Raw genomic sequence first — 15,296 nt, 5'->3', positions numbered from 1 at the left:
CAGACAATTTAAACAGACAAGAAAACAGAAATAGCAAGAAAGTATTTAATAACTCACTCTTAATTCGTCATAAATACACCTCTTAACCATTACTTTAACAGTTAATACATTCAATGGGAACCTTAACAGAAGAGGCCATGAAGGATGCCATTTTTTGCGCTCAGGAGTTTAGCAGCTACAGGCCCGGTTCCAGAACAAAATGAGTCAGGGTGCATCTGAGATTAGAGAGGGTGCAGTGGTAAAGTGCTATTTTAATAAGTGGAGAGTGGACCTAACACCCTCTGGGGGGGTCCTCACCTCCTCTAGCGGGGTCCGGGGGCATGCTCCCCCGAGAAGATTTGTTTTTAAATATTAAAGTTAAAAGCATCAATCTGGTGCGCTTTGAGAGCAACATGAAGAGATCTATGCATACATCTCAACACCCATATGAAACAGAACTGTTTCAGAACCTCTCCTTCCACAAAGCCACTGACTTCATGTGCTCTTTGCTTGATTCATGCCTTCCCAGTCCCTTATCACGTACAAGAGCATGGCGCCAGTTGTTGTAGCCAGTTGTGGTGAAGACATCTGACGTAGCCTACTTGAACCGAAATGTCTACATGCATAGCAGAAGATGGCATCTTTTTTACATGAATATTCCAGCCAATCTCTGTTTTGAAACCATGAGCTGCAAAATGACTGCCTTAACCCACTGTACAGGCGAGTTGGGTAATTTTTTTAATATACCTGGGCATGCTTTTTTTCACTTTTAATTTTTCAAATGAGGGTGCATAACGACTCAACTGAGGGTGCACCCTCATGCACCCCCGTAGAACCGGGCCTGAGCAGCTTTAAACTTAAGATGTACAGTATATACTCAAAAAACTCAGTCAACTTTATTGTCAATCTTTCAGTTTTTGTGTACAGACAGAGAGATCGAAATACTGTTTCCCACAATCCCGAAGATACAAAAATACAAATATAAATTTAAATAACAAGATATACATATATGTATATATCAGTGGCGAACCGTTTCTGTACATAAGTCTGTAGACACACACAAAAAAAACTCAAATGCAGTGCATGGACCGAGAAAGACAAACAAATCAACGTAACACTGTGATATTACAGATCAACAACACAGATACCATTCTCATTTATTCATTTTATTTACATTTTATTTAGATAATTAAATCGATTTTTTGTTTGTTTTATCTGAGTGTTCCAGGGTATTCTCTGAATACCTTGAAGGCCCTGACGGTTCGCCACTGGTATATATATACATATGTATATATACACACCTGTAAACCCACTTGTACAGTGGGGACTCGAGAGTTACTCTGACTTGAGAATTGGTGACTTCTCTACAATACTGACGGAAACAATGACTGACTGACTTTGGTATCCAAATAGAAACTATAAGCTTTCTTCACACATGTCAGGGCCCAGGTTCAAGTAACGGTAAGGGGATAGAAGGAACTTGGTGTCATTCTGATATGATAAAAACCCTCTAACCCTCTGCAGATACACATAATACTCCTGCAGTTCTGCAGTTTCAGAACACGCTCCAGGAATCACACATCCCATCTGGTGTGGGGATGCCTTGGGTTCCCCGAGGAGGGGCTCAGGCACTGAAGGAACGCTGGTGCACATATGGGCTACCTCGCTCAGCTCGACCCCTGATAAGCAGAGGGAGATTTTATGGATTAATGCACGGAAGGCTTTCAAAATGTAATAGGTTTTGTTTTGAACACTATTTGAATGTGCTGCTGTTTGATTCAGACATCTTAGCCAACTAAAAATGTCTACTGAGCCTATGGGTCAAATCCTTTGCCAGACACATACGATGAACCAATATCATACAATGTTTCTCATGGCATTTTAAAAAGAGAAATGCTTTTTATATTTGAATCCACACACACACGACTCATCTCGGAATAAATCCCATCCCACCCACACTTCAAAAAGTGAAATATTTATCTTGTCATTTCCACAACACTGAACAATAGTTGACTTGTGTTGCTAAATTATGTATTTATTCAACTAGTGCAGAGCCATTTGAATGTGTTTTTGACCAGCCGGATCAAACTGCTGCCATTAAAATGTATGAGAGGGAAAGATGGAGCTCAGGGAAGATGAAGAATGAATGGATGGAGAGGCAGGAGACAGAGAGGTATAAAAAGAGAGGGGGGGGGGATATTATGGGGCATCCGATGGACAGTCAAAATATAACTGCAATATAACAATCTTCAAAACAAAAAGTCTCTCTCAGTAAATACTGAATATTGGTTGTGTGTGTTTGGTTGGTTGGTTGGTTGGTTGGTTGTGTGTGTGTGTCTGCTTGTTTTTGCACAGGTATGCCTGAAAGTACTTTGTTGAGTGTATTTGTGTGTGTATGTGTGTTTGTCAAAGAAATACAAAATAATGCCTCTTATTTTTCTATAAACGATCAGTAAGCAGCAATATAAAACCAAACCATTTTTTGCAAATTCTGTTAAAACGAAATCTAATATAACATGTCATATTCAACAAGTTGCACGCTAAACACTCAAACTCTAAAAACCCACATCACTGTATTTATTCATATGTAAAAAATTGACGTTTCTGACTGTTTCTCAAATCAGTAATTGAACAAATCACCATGTTATAAAGGGGAAGATGTTTATGCATCAGATACAGAGCAACGTTAGCATTCATGTAAAGCCACTTTTCGGCTTCCTGTTAAATGTTAATAAGATGTGTACTATTTTTTTTAGCTCTGATTTCATCTCAACCAACTCTAAATGTCAACATCTCAATCTGCAACAGCTCAGTGTTCAACGAATATTCACGGTTACTTTGTGCGTCTGCCATTTGGTGATTGGCACGTATTATCTTTCTTTCGTTTTCTGAAATAAGCTGCTTCCTGCGGTGGATGAGTTCTGTGAGAGGGAAATGAAACACTAAAGTTGAGGGCCACTGCAAAGTTAGAGAATGATCTGTTTGTCAGCAAGCCCTTGAACACAACACACATCAATGTATTCTGTTGTTGATAGAAAACATTGATTGGTGCAGCTTTGGATATAAAGTATAGTATATATTTAGCTTAAACATATCCTTCATTCGATACATGGTTCCTGAACGCATGGTGTGTGTCCATGCTAGCCACACAGAAGGACAATAAGGAGAAAAAAGTTAGAAAGATGGTAACTTAACTCCCTGGTTACCTAGCAACTATTTATATAGCACAGCCAGAAAAACCAGATTGCTTGGCTGGGATTTCCTGTTTTTAATGAGTGCCCAGTTATACTTGGAAAAACCGAAAGGCGGGAGTGCGTCTGAACAAACACTGCAGCGAGGAGACGGATCTCAGAATCTTAAAAATAGTCTTTACGCACCCTCTATGGAGTGAAACAACAAACAAAGCAGATTGCGCAAGACGTTCAGTGGGACGTTGTTTTGATGATGTATGCAACCAAAAATACTGCAAGCACTAAAAGACCTTGGTGCAAAAACACTTGGTGTCGGTAAAAGTGGTATCTATACTTTCTCGTTATCTATTGCCCATCTAATCTATTTTCAATTACTTAAAAGCAGAAAATGACTGCATCATAATTAGTTTGAACAAGTTTTAATATATTGACCCGTTGAATACTCAGTACGCGGTTTCGTTGACAAGATTAAAAAGTATTTCGTTGCAGATTAAACACAACTTTTATTCCTATTGTGTTTGATAGCAGCTGATGCTAACAACTTTAATATCATGTCATCTAACTCAAACCTTATCTTCTGGCTCATTAAATCCCTTAATTTTAACCTGAAAGTGGAGGTAACAAATTCAAAGATGGATATATTTACGGGCAAAGAAGTCAACCAACTAAAAGGAAATGTACTATTCCATTAAATTAGGATTACATTTTGTACAAGGCATCAGTTAAACAACACAGAGTTCCTTCTTATTTCCTGGAAGATTGTCGAACAAATCCGATGTCCATCAAACATTTATGTGACACAGCTGTTTCGGCATCGTGAACAATGCAACCCGCACGGCTGTACAATGTCCAATCACAGCTATAATCAAGGCCTATAGAATTGGCCCTTTAAAGTCCAAAATAGAAGCACAATGAAAAGAGACATTGAAATAACTGGATCACAACTTTTCCGTGTCAAACCATGAAAGGACTTTGCTACAATAGGAAAGTGAATTGGGGAAAAGAGGCTTTTGAAGACAATCACATAATGAAACAACAAAAAGGCAGATAATCAGCCACACACACACACACACACACACACACACACACACACACACACACACGCACACGCACACACGCACACGCACACACAGTCGGGGCTGCACACACACTTCAGCAAGTCTGTTGCTGATTGAGGCTGATTGATCGTGAGTGACTGCGCTGGCAGGAGGCCAACTGTTTTTGGGGAAATCATGAAGATGAGTGGCACATCGCCTGTCAGCTTTTTCTGGGACGAGACACACACACACACACACACACATGCACACACACACACACACACACACACACACACACACACACACACACACACACACACACACACACACACACACACACACACACACACGCATTGCTTCTTCCTTTAGGAGGGAGGAGATAGGAGAGACAGCTGAGAAAAGCCTGAATTGTGATGCATTTCAAAGTGAACACTTCCTCATGTTTCATCAGACGTCTCATAATTGGGCTTTCTCATTTTCTCGCGGAGAGGATACATGACAGATAGCTGATGGATTTGAAAACAAAGTGCAAAATGAACAGTCGGTTTCACATCAATGGACTAAAAATAAGACTTCCCAATTGCATTTCAAACTTTTAAATGATGTGACAAAGGCTTGATGTGTGATTTTAATATTCTGTGTGTGCCTAATTGAAGCTCTCAGTGTGAAAGAAGATGAACCTTTAGTAAAGTCTGTTTGAAAATGGTTTACTCAATGTACACTGAAATAACTGAAATGTTGACTTTACTGTAATTAAATGTATTATGTCAACAGATTTCACATAACTGTATTAGGTTAGTTGAAAGCCATACTAATAAGTTGAACCTAATATATTAAACTTACTATTATTGCTTTCAACTAACTTATACAATCATATGAAATTGTTAACATAATACACCTAATTATACACTGTAAAAACTCAAAGTCTTGAAAAGTATTTTGTCTACTTTCTAGTCAGAATATGTCTTTACACTCGATATAAGACCTAATAACTGAAGAGGTAACAATGCAGTGAGATAGACGGTCTTGTTTTTAGACAATGCATCTTCAAGACTCTTGAAAACATCTTATTTTGAGTTGAATCTCAAATGAAACAAGTTCTTTAAGCTGCTGTGGTTTTTGTAGAAGATGATGGTTAATCTTGTTTTAACGAATACATCTTACTTGATTTAAAAAACAAATACTAATTCTTATCTGAAAACTCTTGAGCATTTCAGGCTTATTTTCTAACATCCGGGTAAGATATAGTTCAACATACGTTTTCCCAGCTAATTAAGATCTACTTTATCTAAATAGAAATCTAAAGAAATCTAACCGAGCAAATCTTCACTTGTGTCATCGAGTGCCGCCGAAGTACTGTTCCAATCTCCAGCATACTTTGAATTCCACCGAGGCCGCGTCCTTGGTTTGGGGGAAATTTCGAGGCTGCACATGGGTAGACTTCGTGTCCTTAAAACCCCCACAATGCTTTGCACTCGGACCAATTTCAAAAACCCTTGCGGAGAATGGCTGAACCGACGCAGCACACATTTAAATGTAAGTATGTAGTGGCGTAGAACATGTGTTGGTGAATATGTGACTTTGTTACATTTGTTATCACCAAAAATATGTTCCGTGAAAGTAAAGCAAGTTCATAATTAGATAGACATCGTGAGGTATTTATTTTTGGTACAGTTTATGTTGAAACCGTTAGAGAGAGTGGCACACTTGTTAGCCTGTTCCGTTCTTCTTCGTTTTCCGAAGCCGTGGCTTTGAAGTATACTTGCTTCGTTTCTGAATGAAGTGACTTGGAAGTACGCGACTACCAAGCCAGCATCCTCGAGATTGAGGAACGGCCAGAATGCAGATGTTGATTTTCCATGTTTCATGTATGCTCTTATAACTGGGCAGTCTTATCTACATTTTGGTGGTAGCAAAAAGCTAGTAGGGGTTGATAATGCTGATTTAAACGGATCAATCCCAGCAGCTCTCTGAAAATATCTTCTGGCCACTTCTGCTGTTTAAAGTCCATCTTGCAGGTTGTTTTTTCTACATTTATGCTTAAACTTGCTTGAAAATTACAATTAAAAAAGTGAATGTAGGATTTGATATGTTTTACGAGACATAAGGGCAGGAATTCAGAGGGAAAGGAGCAATTTTGAGCTCTGCTCTTAAAAACGGCTTTTTTTTAAGGTCATACGTCAAACGCGTCATATTACATCACGCAGGGGACACATCTCCGCTCTTTGACCGCGGGTATAGTTAGTAGTTGCGTTGAGTTGAGCGGTTGTGTTTTAGTGAGCTGGTATTTTTCGGCAGTTTTACATTGTATTTCACCATTTGTAATCATGGTGCAGTATTTAGTTTGTGCAGGTTGCACAAATACCAGCCTGTCAGGACATCGAGTCCACAGTAAAAAGGACCGGAGCTAGCGTTCGTTCCTGGTTGCGTTGTGCATCCACCTCCCTGAATCCTGCACCATCTTTAATTGATTAGGACTTGTCTCTGCGTTAATAAAATAATTAAAGACATATTCTGATGCAGCGGCGGTTCTAGGAGGGGGCAGAGGGGGCCAGTGCCCCCCTAACACTGACTTTGGACCCCCATGTGGCCACCCTAAAAATGAAAAAGAGAAAAAAAAGTTTATAATTAAACGATTTCTTGGCTGACGGAATAGGCAGAAGTAACAATTTTTGTCACTCTAGTCGGACCCATTAGAGCAGGGGTCTCCAACACGTCGATCACGAGCTACCGGTATCTCGCAAGCCCTCAATAGCCCCCACTTAACAAATATGTTTTTTTTTTTTTTTAACGCAAGCCGTCATCGCCACGGAGGAGCACACAGCCTCTGTGAGCGAGCGAGACAGAGAGAGAGAGAGACCTAGAGAGAGCACACACCTTTATCTATTTAATATGTTGGAAAAAATTAAGAAATCATTCCAAAGATATAGGACAGTAAAAAAGAAGAAAGAATACTAACTATCGGTAACATAAGAGAAGAATAAACTAGTTTAAATGATTTGTTATTGGTTGTGATCATATTCTAAAGATTTGTTGATTATTGAAAACTATACAGCTCTCTTTCATGAGTGTTGAGAGCTGTATCCATAAATTCATTTTGTGCTCAAAGTGCACCAGATTGATGCTTTTAACTTCAACATTTAAAAAAAAATCTTCCCGGGGTTACATGCCCCCGGACCCCCATAGAGAAGGTTAGGTCCACCCCTGAATGAAGCATGTTCAAATAATTAAATTGCATACATTTTCTTTTAGTAAACACTGAAAACGTGTCCCACAGACCCAAACAGCACACAAAGGTAAGTTTATAATAATGTGTAATGAAACAAATACCAATAACTGTATTGCATTGTTTTCTTAGGTGTATGCGCAATAACTTCATACTGTCTTTGTCTTTTTCGTCAAGAATTTATTGTGCCCCCCTCAGAAAATAACTGGCCCCAGCCTGGCCCCCCCAGTCAAATTGGTCTAGAACCGCCACTGTTCGGATGTAATGGATGGAAGCCTTCACAATCGAACATCATTATTTTAATTTTGTTGTGGTTGTGATGTGTGTTTGAAAAAACGATTTATGAACATAATAAAAAAAGCATGTATATTTGTCTAAAAGCTGAAATCCACCTTTACTTTGTCCTTTTGTTTTGCTTCTGTGTGGGGGAAATGAAACAAGCAAGACGTCTTTGGTGGTGTTCTGGCATCTGCTTACTTTTGTTCCAGCTAATTCTGTTACAGGATGTATGGACGGTTCTGTTCTGCTTCCTTATCGCGAACACACACCGCTATCGTCATCGTTGTATAACAATTTGGAAGCGGCAGACAGGACAGATAAGCCGAGGGAGAGAGAGGAGAAAAAAAAAGAGTGTGTGTAGGATGTGTTGGGAGAACAGAGCACAGTGATATATCGCTGATGAATATTTCAAACGCTCCTCTGTTATGTCGAAAGGGTGAAAAATTAACACTACTGGGAGGATTTTAAATAAATCAGAACTTGAAGACACAAGACTTATTCCCAAGGAGCTGATCTTTCTTCATATTTCAGAAGAAGATTTAAATTCTGCATACCTCTTTCACACATTATATAATCATCACATCCTTTTATATTAAGTTGTCATTTTTTTCAGGTTTTGACGGATTGCAGACTAATCTACAACGATGCCCAACCCAGATCTTTCATCATGTCAGAGGAGATTAATAAGTGTAGCATTATTGTAGTCAGTCTAGATGGATAGTTTAAATACTTTTGACCTCCTCCTGTGAGGTTATAGCAGGTCACCAAATAATTGTGTCACCTGTCAGTCCAATGCTACGAGTCAAACGCTCAGTAAGTCCCCAAAACGTACTTCCTTATGTTCAATTATAAGAAAAAACATTTTAATGCAGGGGTGTCAAACTCAAGGCCCGGGGGCCAAATCCGGCCCGCCACTTCATTTTATGTGGCCCACAAGAGCTTGCAAAGAAAATAATACGTTTATTATAAGGTTACGTGCCGCTTTACAGGAGCACGTTGCCCATAAACTACATGTCCCACAATGCATCTCATTTTGTTAGCGCACTGAAGAGACTTGCAATGATTTGCCCTAGACTTCTGCTTTCAGACGTAGTTAATTATGAAGTTATTAGCCTATCTGATAATAATCCAATGCAGAGGAAATATTGTAAAATAATACATTTTTATATATATATTATATATATTTATCTACAGTATGTATATTTATATAGTCTTAAAGTTTCCACTGGCCCTTTGAGTGCAACCATAATTCTAATGTGGCCCGCGATGAAATTGAGTTTGACACCCATGTTTTAATGACATCAATACATAGTGTGTGTTCTCATTATTATTAAGAACAAATGTATATCTTTGTATGTTTTCAATGTGTAGTAGTACATGACCTCAATGGCCATCATTACTGTATATGTTCATTGAATGTAAAAAACTGCAATAAATGAAGTAAAAAATGCATCTGCTTCTAAGAAATTCACATTTGTCTACTTTCACTATAGATTTATAAAGATATTTATTCCTGCAATATTAACCCAGAGTTTATTTGCGACCCCCATCAGATCATACCATTGACCACCCATACAAATGGATCGGTCCATGTGACATCAGCATTGAGGAAGTGACATCACACAAGTCTTGAAGAACATCCTGAAAAAAAAAGGCAAGTGTCAGTATCGTTTCTGACCTGTTTTAATGTCAGACTAATGGCACATTTCCACTGCAGCGGGGTAGCCCCGTTTAAGCGTCCCTAAGCATCCTCGCTCGGGCCTCAGGCTGCCTCGCTGGCCGTCCGAGGCCGTGGCGCATTTTCATTACAGTTTAGGACCTGGGGTAGCAACGCAGTGTAGGACAGTGGGGCGATCAGCTTTTTTTTTCTTCACATTTCGAGTTGTTCCGTCGAGCTCCCGCTGGATTTTATCAACCCCAATGAGATGTAGGAACGTCGTCACCTCCTCGGTCGACCACGGTGTGCTTTTCTTCGACGTTGCCATTTTTGTAGCTCCTCCGTTTACAAAAATGCTGTGTATAAAAATGCTGCAAGCGTGCTTCTAGATATATATGCGACGCTAGGGATGATCTCGCGCGCGATCTTGTGACGATTCTCTCAGACCAATCGACAGTCGAGAGTGTTGACTTCACTAGTTCAGCCCTGGCCCTGGCCTGATAGAACCACGATGTTATGGGGCCGGAAAAAGAGGGAAAAAGTACCCGCTAGCCGGTGCTACGCTATATGGAAAGGCCACCAAAAACTGGCTTGGCCGCTTGAGGACGATTAAGGACGCTTAAACGGGGCTACCCGCTGCAGTGGAAATGCGCCATAAGATTGCCAGGCTTAATATGATGATAGCAAACTATTGCCTTGGAATATTCAAGCACAAGTGTTGATGTCCTAAATGACATGCCGGCGGCTAATGTTATTCCAAAATTGAAACCCCTTCACATTCTCCCCTGTCACAAGGAATGACGAATAATAATCGTGATTTCATGCCTGATTTGATTTGATAAGGTATCTTAACTAGTTCAGTTCAGTTGCATTATGAGAATTGTAGGATTCAACGTTGTGTGAGTTTGACCCATTCTACAGAATCACTGCTTGATAGATCTTCAACTCTCTTTTTTAAAGTTCAACGTATTTAGTAGAAATATTCCATTGCTAGAGAAACAAACATTTTCCATGAATGCACTGGTCTGGATTATCCCTTTTACATAAAATGTGCTTGAGGTGATAATGACATATAGTTTCATTCACATGATGGACTTCTATTTTCTCTTCACTATTCTCAAATACGTTTTAGACAAAGTTGACCTTAGTACTCACAAGAAATCAACACGGCATCAACAGTACATTTAGGGTTTTAATATACAGTTTTCAAGATAAAGTTCTCTGATAAACAAAGGGACAGTTTTTGGCTATATAAAAAGCTATGTAGAAACCAGTGACTATAGACTTAGAGACAATAGTGGTTGTGTGCTTACATTTTCAGGTATCAAATACAGACACAATTAGCTCAGAGTGAAGAGGATACTCACAAAATTCAGAATAAACGTCCCACTGACTGATTAACAAGAATCACTTCATCAATATTGAATTGAACCACGTTACTACACACTGAGCCATTTAGAATGGGCTATACTTCCAGAAAAAATGCAGAAAAAGAGAATCAGTTTCAGGAGGTCAGCTAACACTTGTCGCATCAAATAAATGGGGAAATCCTGACGTTACCAAAAGTGAACTGGACATAAAAAAACCTTTTGATTTAATAATATAATCTTGTGCTAGAGCATATCAACTGAGATCCCTGGACAGGTTTACACAAGGGCCCACAATAGCCTGATAATGATGGTAATAAAAATAGTTGTCAAACCGGCTGCAGGGTATTGTGTTGCCGTGTTTCTGCCCATTTCCTCCATTAACTTGAGGAACTGCATCCTACCTGGATCTCTTGGAGCTCGTAAACTGCACTTCATTAAAGCTAAAGGGTTGTTGCCTCCAGCCATGGCAGGAAAATCACAAAACACCCGTCATCCACAGATTCTCTCTCAGAGTATATTTTTAGTATGACTCGCCCTGGGCACTGTCATATCATTTGTGATTTATGATTCGTAGTAAAATCCTGTGTCGATGGAGCTGAGGGCGAGCTGACCTCCGCGCTGAGAGAGACACCCAGAGATAGTGTGCTACTACCACAAGAGCACGAGAAACAGACAGAGAGAAGGTGTTTGGCAGTGCAGAACCGTATGTAAAAGATTCATCGCAATATACAGAATACCACCTAATATCACACCTGGGTCATCACTGAGTTCACCAGCAGCCATTTTGGTTCTATACACTATTAGGAACATGTCTTTTATTCGGTTAACAAGCACATTAATGGCTTTTAAGTACATTTTAGTCATCCTGAGATGCCTCTTACACACTTACCGTAACTTTGATTACCTGCGTTGTTAGACATTGTGAAGGAGGGTGGAACGTAGTTTTGACCCAGGTCTGATTGGTAGGATTAAGAAAACAGATTTACAGTACAATACACTTGTAAATGTACACGCTGTGAAAAACATTTCATTGGTTCTCCTTAAAAAACCCAAGTAATGAAACTGCCAATGTTATTATAAGTGAAGAATATTTTTTTTTCTGTTAATTTACCATCCATGAAAACTCACCCTCTTAGGTCATCGTTGCTACGCTAGTTAAGCTAACTTTTTCTTGCATGGCACACATGCTGACGACAGAGGCAGATTTTCAATTAACCTTCAAGTGGACACAATGGGTCCTTCATTTTAGATATAAGTAGAAAAGACGGCTCTGATTTCTTTCTTCTGTGTGCTAAGAACACGATCTGTTGATTTCATTAGCTGTAGCTAGGTAGCTAACTAAGCTAACATTAGCAGCCTGCGTTGGTTCATAAAGTCATTTTAAACTGAGAACCCTGTAAAAAGTGATCTTAAATATACATTTGATGGTCACATACATTACATATTGCTAAAAGCCTGACGGTGAAGTTGTTTGTCCCTGACACAAAGTTAGCATTATGTGATTGCTACGTTTTGATTGTACAATAATGGTAACACTTTGTTTTACAGTTAAGAAATAAAAAAAAACATAATTGATATCCAATAAACCACTTAAAAGTAGTCATATGAACAATTTACTAATGCAGTATTTAGACTTTTTTGTGATAGTAATGAAGTAATATGCTGTTACGACCAAGTTAACGATTGATAGTTAATGTCACTGTTAATGTGTTACATAAAACAAAAAAAAAATTGTATTCCTATACTGATGTATTAATACAAATATGCAGATGCTTGATAATCTATTCAAGTCTGTACCTCATTAAAACCTATTAACCACAGCCTACTGTAAAATAAAGTGTGACCACATTTTATTTTATGTGTCTAACAACACTCAGGGCTTCAGCCGATCTCTATACGGCGTCTCAGTGAAACTCTTTATTGATTTTCTTTTGTTTGTTTTTCACACCACCGTCGTTCAAGTATTCCACACGCAACTGTAATCTGTCTTCTTGACCAAAATCCCAGCACGCAGCTCAATTACTTGCGATTTCAACTCGAACCGAAGGATTTGTTGTTCACAGCGCATTTATCATACAGTAAGAGCACCAAAGAAAGTGTACAGTTTATATACAGCCCAACGTGTAAGGCGTAACATGATACAACAGTGTAGTGCAGATATTTATTTTCAGTCCAGTCCGTGTTGAGTCCATCCCTTGCAGTTCTCTGTATTTATATTCCCTCCATTCAATTTCATTTGACTCCTATCCAATCCATTCAACTCCAATTTGAGTCCATTTTCATTCCACTCAAGTCCGTGTTTATGTATCTCTGAGACCAGCCCAGTAATGTTTGAGTCCCCTGGATATTTTTCAATATACAGTTTAAGTTTTGTTGTGTACATTTGGATCGTCCAACCCACTCTCTTCTTCTCTTGCAAACTGTCATTACTGAGAGACACCCTGCACTAGTTTTTTTTAAATTATCCTTGTTCGCTTGTGTGCAGCATTACATGAACTGTACATATGCAGCTTATATAGTCTGTAAACTGAGTCCTGTATTTCTATATAGGCAGTGTGTGCCCACATTTTTGAGTTATTATACAAGGTTAAGCTTAATTAATTAGTCTCCAGAATTTCAACAATGACTCACTAGGAAGATGATTGGCATTGATAATAATACAGTATAGTTTCCCATACGTAATTATTATTAAATGACGGCCAAATACACCTCATCATCCCAAGTGATTTTATTAAATTAACCAGAACATATTGTGATGCATACTGTACAATGATATTCCTGTGTAACAGTATACATAGTTTTAGCTTAACCTGCCCATACAATGAGACTGAGGGACATTTTATTTTCCATTTAAGAAGATATGACCTCTTTTAAGGAACCAGGTATCCAAACTGATATTCAGGCATAGAAGGTCATACAGCAGGCAGGTTAGTAAGTATTTGTTGTAATTGTAAGTATTACAGGTTCAGGCAGGATTGCTTAAAATAAGTACTGACCCTGTTTGAAGAGCACCCCAGGGCATGAGTGAAGAAGATGCTTTTTGTACGCTTTCCTGTGAAATTAGGGTCATACACGTTACAGTGGATGTAGAGGATTATTGTAAGGAATGAAAGTTAAGGATTTAGGACACTGGCTGAATGTGATTATTCAGTGTCCCACTTTATTCATGCACCCATTTAAAAATGTGACTAGACTAGCTAAGGCATATCTCTCCTAGCCGAGTCCGAGAAACGCTAGCTGAAGGCTAATAGCAGGCTAGCGACGTCTCCATCCCTGATGAGGAACGTCAGTTTAGCAGTGGGAGCCTGCAGGGGTGTAGTTACTCAGCTCCCTGCGGATGGTGCTGAACGGAGACAGCTCCAGCTCGGTGGTGCACTCGTGTTCGTTGTCGTCGCTGCCGGTTGCCGAGGAGGGCGCGTGGTTACAGCAGCAGCAGCAGCAGCAGTCCAGGAAAGCTCTTCCTAGCGGACGGCACAGGAGAAGCAGCAGCGCCGGGGTCACGGCGGCCCGACAGAAGAGCAGCAGCTGGGACAGAAGATGGAGGACGGACATGGTGTGTTCAGGAACACCGGCCGCCATGTACGCGGACACTATGTTGCAGATGTTCTCCGGCACCACGCACGCTCCGTACACGATCGCCAGCGCCACGACGGTGCAGTTCATCTGGCTCTCCAGACGGATCTGCTTCTTGTTGCTGCGCACGCTGGCTTGCTCCGCCCGCCGGATCTTGCGCGCCGTCACCAAAGAGCAGCCGATGGTGAAGAGGGTGGGGAGGCAGAAGTAGCAGCCGAAGCACCACCAAAGCCTGGCGCCCTCGTAGGTCAAACCCAGAATGTAGAGCATGTCGGGGAGCGAGGTGGATATCCTGATGATGCAACGTTCAACTGGAGGCTCGTCAGGATTTCCCGTGTCCTCGGTCACCAGCTGTCGGATGAGGAGCTCCGGCAGGGCCAACAGCAGAGCGCCGATCCAGATGACTGCTAGTTTAGCCGTGGTGGAGGTGCAGTTCTCGATCATCTCGTAGTACATCTGGACGTTGGTGGCCGCGCGGAAACGGTCGATGCAGAGGGCGCACAGGGTGAAGGTGGTCACACCGAGGGAGGCCACCTGAGGGAACACACAGAGATTTTACACATTTATTTTGACCTATTATGCAAAATATACTTTTTCATGTCTTTTATATATCAACATGTGTCCCCTCTGTGTTAGGAGATTCGGAAAGTTTCAGGAAAAAAGATTATCTCGTTTTTTGTCCTGATCCATTTATATATAAACCTGTCTGAAAATGAGCTGATCAGATTTTGGCCACTCTGTGATGTCACAATGTCTTTTTGGGTTGTGAAACCATTGGCCATTGACCAACCAAGGTAACGCCCATCTTATCACCTGAACCTCCTCCTAGAGCACCTTTAGCCGCTTTCACACCAAGTACTTTGCCGTACTTAGTACCCCAGGGCACTAAGTACCAATCGCGTTCACACCGGAGTACTTTTCCCTGAGGGAAGATTACGCAAATGAACCGCTGACGTCACTTCTTCTTCTTCTGCTTTGGGTTTA

The 15,296-nt window shown here is 40.3% G+C and overlaps 2 protein-coding genes across 3 annotated transcripts in view; one reads left to right on the top strand and one right to left on the bottom strand.

Annotated features, from left to right (window-relative positions):
• The window catches only part of LOC307022601 (uncharacterized protein), a 138,027-nt gene that overhangs the window by 96,979 nt on the left and 25,752 nt on the right, over positions 1-15,296 (top strand). The window lies entirely within an intron of this gene.
• The window catches only part of gpr37b (G protein-coupled receptor 37b), a 23,197-nt gene continuing 18,444 nt past the window's right edge, over positions 10,544-15,296 (bottom strand). Inside the window, exon 2 of the mRNA XM_079655443.1 lies at positions 10,544-14,846. Coding sequence (XP_079511569.1) covers positions 14,031-14,846 — 816 coding nt within the window. The 3' untranslated portion in view covers positions 10,544-14,030. The remainder of the gene's footprint in view (positions 14,847-15,296) is intronic.

Source organism: Notothenia rossii (assembly GCF_949606895.1).
Source record: "Notothenia rossii genome assembly, chromosome: 10".
NCBI classification, from domain to species: Eukaryota; Metazoa; Chordata; class Actinopteri; order Perciformes; family Nototheniidae; genus Notothenia; species Notothenia rossii.
This window is presented reverse-complemented; position numbering and strand designations above follow the sequence as displayed.